This window comes from Diorhabda sublineata, chromosome 7 (genome assembly GCF_026230105.1).
Source record: "Diorhabda sublineata isolate icDioSubl1.1 chromosome 7, icDioSubl1.1, whole genome shotgun sequence".
Classification (NCBI taxonomy): Eukaryota; Metazoa; Arthropoda; class Insecta; order Coleoptera; family Chrysomelidae; genus Diorhabda; species Diorhabda sublineata.
In genome coordinates this window covers 23430915-23435685 of record NC_079480.1, presented here as the reverse complement: position 1 = coordinate 23435685, position 4771 = coordinate 23430915, and the positions used below count along the sequence as shown (strand labels likewise).

At 32.3% G+C, this 4771-nt stretch overlaps 1 protein-coding gene across 1 annotated transcript; it reads right to left on the bottom strand.

Moving 5' to 3' along the window:
* Positions 1-555: 555 nt before the first annotated feature.
* On the bottom strand, positions 556-4416 carry LOC130447058 (uncharacterized). The gene is made up of 2 exons (XM_056783681.1): positions 3905-4416; positions 556-1391 (listed from the first exon to the last, which is right to left on the bottom strand). The coding sequence occupies exons 1-2, from the start codon at positions 4332-4334 to the stop codon at positions 634-636; spliced, it is 1188 nt and encodes a 395-aa protein (XP_056639659.1). The 5' UTR covers positions 4335-4416; the 3' UTR covers positions 556-633.
* Positions 4417-4771: the final 355 nt, after the last annotated feature.

Below are 4771 nucleotides of genomic sequence, written 5' to 3'. Positions count from 1 at the left end.
TTGAATAAATTTTCTTAAAAAGGTGACGATATTGAACAAATAAGCTCCCACAAATACAACCAGATCTGTGAAATAACCAGAAGATTGGTAAGTTTAATCATCTCTTCATATCCTAAATATCTGCTTGTTTAATGGAGCTGAAACTAACCTTAACACAGCTGGCTTAAGACAGCTGGCCAGAAGAACATACATTCGATGAACCAATGAAGTAATTGAGTGAAAAAGATTCCCACCAAAACGGAGATCTCACTTGCTAAAGACCGTCCATAGTGCTAAAGACTAAGGGAGACCTTTGTCCAGCAGTGAGCACAACTAGATGACGATGATGTGATGATTACAGAACTTGTTGAAACTTCAAACAACGATCAAGTGGATTGGAATCAAGTTTATTAGAAAATGAATCTACAAATTGAGAACCAGCTCATTTCAAATCTCTCCTCGAGAATTCTATTCCAAGGAATTGATTTTTATAAAAATCTTTTGATCCACGATTCAATATCCATTGAAAATGTGAATAATGGATAAAAGATGATACTTGAAAAGGAAAAAGAAGAGTTTTGAAATTCATTTATTAACATTTTATAAAAACAATAATGTATAACATAATCTGAAACTCGTTCCTTTTTTTTTTCTCTAAGGAATCCAATGTCTTTTATCACATTCGGTAAGCATGAAGTATATTTTAGCTTTGAAAGAAGCGGGTAATTTTCTAGTAATGGCTTTAGCGTCATATTCTTCATTTTGTTTCTCGTCAATATTTAACATCATGAGAAACGCCAAAGAGTGCGAAAAACCATAATCAGATTCAATTCCTATTTCATCTAGAAATTGTTTATAACTAAAATCGATGTAGCATTTGTGATTCCTCAATACTTGTACAAGTTCTTTATGATAAAACTCCAATAACGTATCTAAATGTTGTTCTAAAACATCTTTCTGTACGCTTGTCCACAGAAAGAAGAATATGTCAGCTACGGGAGATCCGTAAGTGTACGATTGGAAGTCTACTATCTTGTTTTTTACAGCTACGTCATCTTTGAAAAGATGCATCATGTTATTAACCCATAGATCGGAGTGTATCACAGTGGAAAAAGGTTCTCTTGGTTTAGGTCTCGGTTTATCACCCCAATATCCAAACTTGGAAATGTACGATGAATAATTTTTATTTTCTTTACAAATTTCCTCGAAAATATCCCTAAATATCACTTGCATTTTCACCGTGTCTTCTATGGGTACGAAATCGTGACAATACGGTTGAACATTCTTTTGGAATAAATCAGGTTTTGATAATTTTAGTGATAAAAATCCTCCGTGGAATCGCGCTAGATCTGTTAGTAGAAGCTTCGTTGTTTGAAAATTGAAACCAGTTTTTCGGTTCACGTTGACATAACCTAAAAAAATATTATTATTGACAGAAATCAAAGAAAACGATGATGAAAATTGCATGAATTAGTCTTTGAATCAGTTCCACGCCCACCGTATTTCCTGGATTTAGCCTTTGGCGACTTTTTCCTCTTTTTAGACATCAAGAATAAGCTCGGGAAAGACTAAAGACAAATTGAACACTAAGACAACTATATTAAATAATGAAATTACCATTTAGAGAAGACAAAATCACAATACAATGCACTGTGACTGAAATCTAAGAAAACGATAATGAAAATTGCATGGATTAGTCTTTGAATCAGTTCCACGCCCACCGTATTTCCTGGATTTAACCTTTAGCGACTTTTTCCTCTTTTTAGACATCAAGAATAAGCTCGTGAAAGACTAAAGACAAATTGAACACTAAGACAACTATATTAAATAATGAAATTACCATTTAGAGAAGACAAAATCACAATACAATGCACTGTGACTGAAATCAAAGAGAACGATTATGAAAATTGCATGAATTAGTCTTTGAATCAGTTCCACACCCACCGTATTTCCTGGATTTAGCCTTTAGCGACTTTTTCCTCTTTTTAGACATCAAGAATAAGCTCGGGAAAGACTAAAGACAAATTGAACTCTAAGACAACTATAATAAATAAAGAAATTACCATTTAGAGAAGAAAAAATCACAATACAGTGTACTGTGACTGAAATCAAAGAAAACGATCATGAAAATTGCATGAATTAGTCTTTGAATCAGTTCCACACCCACCGTATTTCCTGGATTTAGCCTTTAGCGACTTTTTCCTCTTTTTAGACATCAAGAATAAGCTCGGGAAAGACTAAAGACAAATTGAACACTAAGACAACTATATTAAATAATGAAATTACCATTTAGAGAAGAAAAAATCACAATACAGTGCACTGTGACTGAAATCAAAGAAAACGATTTTGAAAATTGCATGGATTAGTCTTTGAATCAGTTCCATGCCCACCGTATTTCCTGGATTTAGCCTTTAGCGACTTTTTCCTCTTTTTAGACATCAAGAATAAGCTCGTGAAAGACTAAAGACAAATTGAACACTAAGACAACTATATTAAATAATGAAATTACCATTTAGAGAAGACAAAATCACAATACAATGCACTGTGACTGAAATCAAAGAGAACGATTATGAAAATTGCATGAATTAGTCTTTGAATCAGTTCCACACCCACCGTATTTCCTGGATTTAGCCTTTAGCGACTTTTTCCTCTTTTTAGACATCAAGAATAAGCTCGGGAAAGACTAAAGACAAATTGAACTCTAAGACAACTATAATAAATAAAGAAATTACCATTTAGAGAAGAAAAAATCACAATACAGTGTACTGTGACTGAAATCAAAGAAAACGATCATGAAAATTGCATGAATTAGTCTTTGAATCAGTTCCACACCCACCGTATTTCCTGGATTTAGCCTTTAGCGACTTTTTCCTCTTTTTAGACATCAAGAATAAGCTCGGGAAAGACTAAAGACAAATTGAACACTAAGACAACTATATTAAATAATGAAATTACCATTTAGAGAAGAAAAAATCACAATACAGTGCACTGTGACTGAAATCAAAGAAAACGATTTTGAAAATTGCATGGATTAGTCTTTGAATCAGTTCCATGCCCACCGTATTTCCTGGATTTAGCCTTTAGCGACTTTTTCCTCTTTTTAGACATCAAGAATAAGTTCGGGGAAGACTAAAGACAAATTGAACTCTAAGACAACTATAATAAATAATGAAATTACCATTTAGAGAAGACAAAATCACAATACAATGCACTGTGACTGAAATCAAAGAGAACGGTTATGAAAATTGCATGAATTAGTCTTTGAATCAGTTCCACACCCACCGTATTTCCTGGATTTAGCCTTTAGCGACTTTTTCCTCTTTTTAGACATCAAGAATAAGCTCGGGAAAGACTAAAGACAAATTGAACTCGAAGACAACCCAATTAAATAATAAAATAACCATCATTCATGAGCAGTGTTTGGAGCTATTCCAGTGCAATAAATCTGATAAGTGACCATGGATGAAACATATCTCAATTATTTCACCTTAGAGTCCCATAGAGTTTCAGCTGAGTGGACTACACGTAATGAATCGACTACAAAACGTTAAGAATGCAGAAATCGATTCGTAACAGAATTATGGAATGTGGATACAATTCAACGGTTATTTTAACAAGGAAAAAACCATGAACGTAGCCATTGAGTTTATTAGAAGTACAGCTCGATTTGGGAATGAAAAAATCACATTATAATGGACTGTGAAAGAAATCAAAGAAAACAATGATGAAAATTGCATGAATTAGTCTTTGAATCAGTTCCACACCCACCGTATTTTCTGGATTTAGCCCCCAGCGACGTTTTTTTCTTTTTATGTGTTAAGAATACTCGAAAACAACTATATTAAATGATAAAATTAATTACTATAGAACGAATATTGTTTCTAGGCGAGTCTATAAACTTATTGATAGTTATTGAAATATTTACCTTGAGTTTTCAAATTTTCCATTAACAAAACGGCATCGTCGTCTATAGTATCATTACCGTTACCCAATAAATTCTTCCTGGTACCGTAACATTTAGGGAATAGGTCGAAGGTTTCGACTCCTATTTCCTTTTGGAAATCTTCCAAAGTAGGTATGACTTTATCATAGAAAGCGAATTCGTTCGAAAATGTTTTTTGTACGTTGAAAACTTTTCTAAATAATTCGGTACCTGGTAATATTTTCGCTACTAAATTCAATGTTTTTTCTTCTTTCTTCGCTTTGTTTTCTATAACCACATCCAATTTGAACATAATACTCCCATAATTATCACCAAATTCAGTTAATGTCGTGTAATTAGTAGTTTTTATGTTTTCATTCGGTTCCATATATTTTCCCAATAACGCATCTAATTTTTTTATTTCTACAGTCATTTTAAATGATTACTGATAACAGACTTTGATAGCAAAATTACTGTTAATTTCACCTGGGTTTTAATAATATACTCATTGTTATATTCAAATTATCTCATTACGTTTATCAGGAAAATAATAAGACTTACTTTTTAGATAATAAATTTCGATTATTATCAAATATTTTTGATATCAGAATAAAATTACAATTAAATTATTTCTTAATTAAAAGAGAAGTTGTATATTCATTAATATTCAGGATTGGTACCCTTAAAATATTTGGGGTTTGTTAACTAAAATATTTATTTAATATAAAGGGAGTTGAAGAAAAAAAGTTAGTTACGATTTTTCCGAAACTACTGGCAACATTGCAACGAATATGATTCGGAAGTTGATACATCCGATGAATTTGTTTTTATATCTGACTCTCATAGAGGGCGCTATTTACTCGGTAGTAC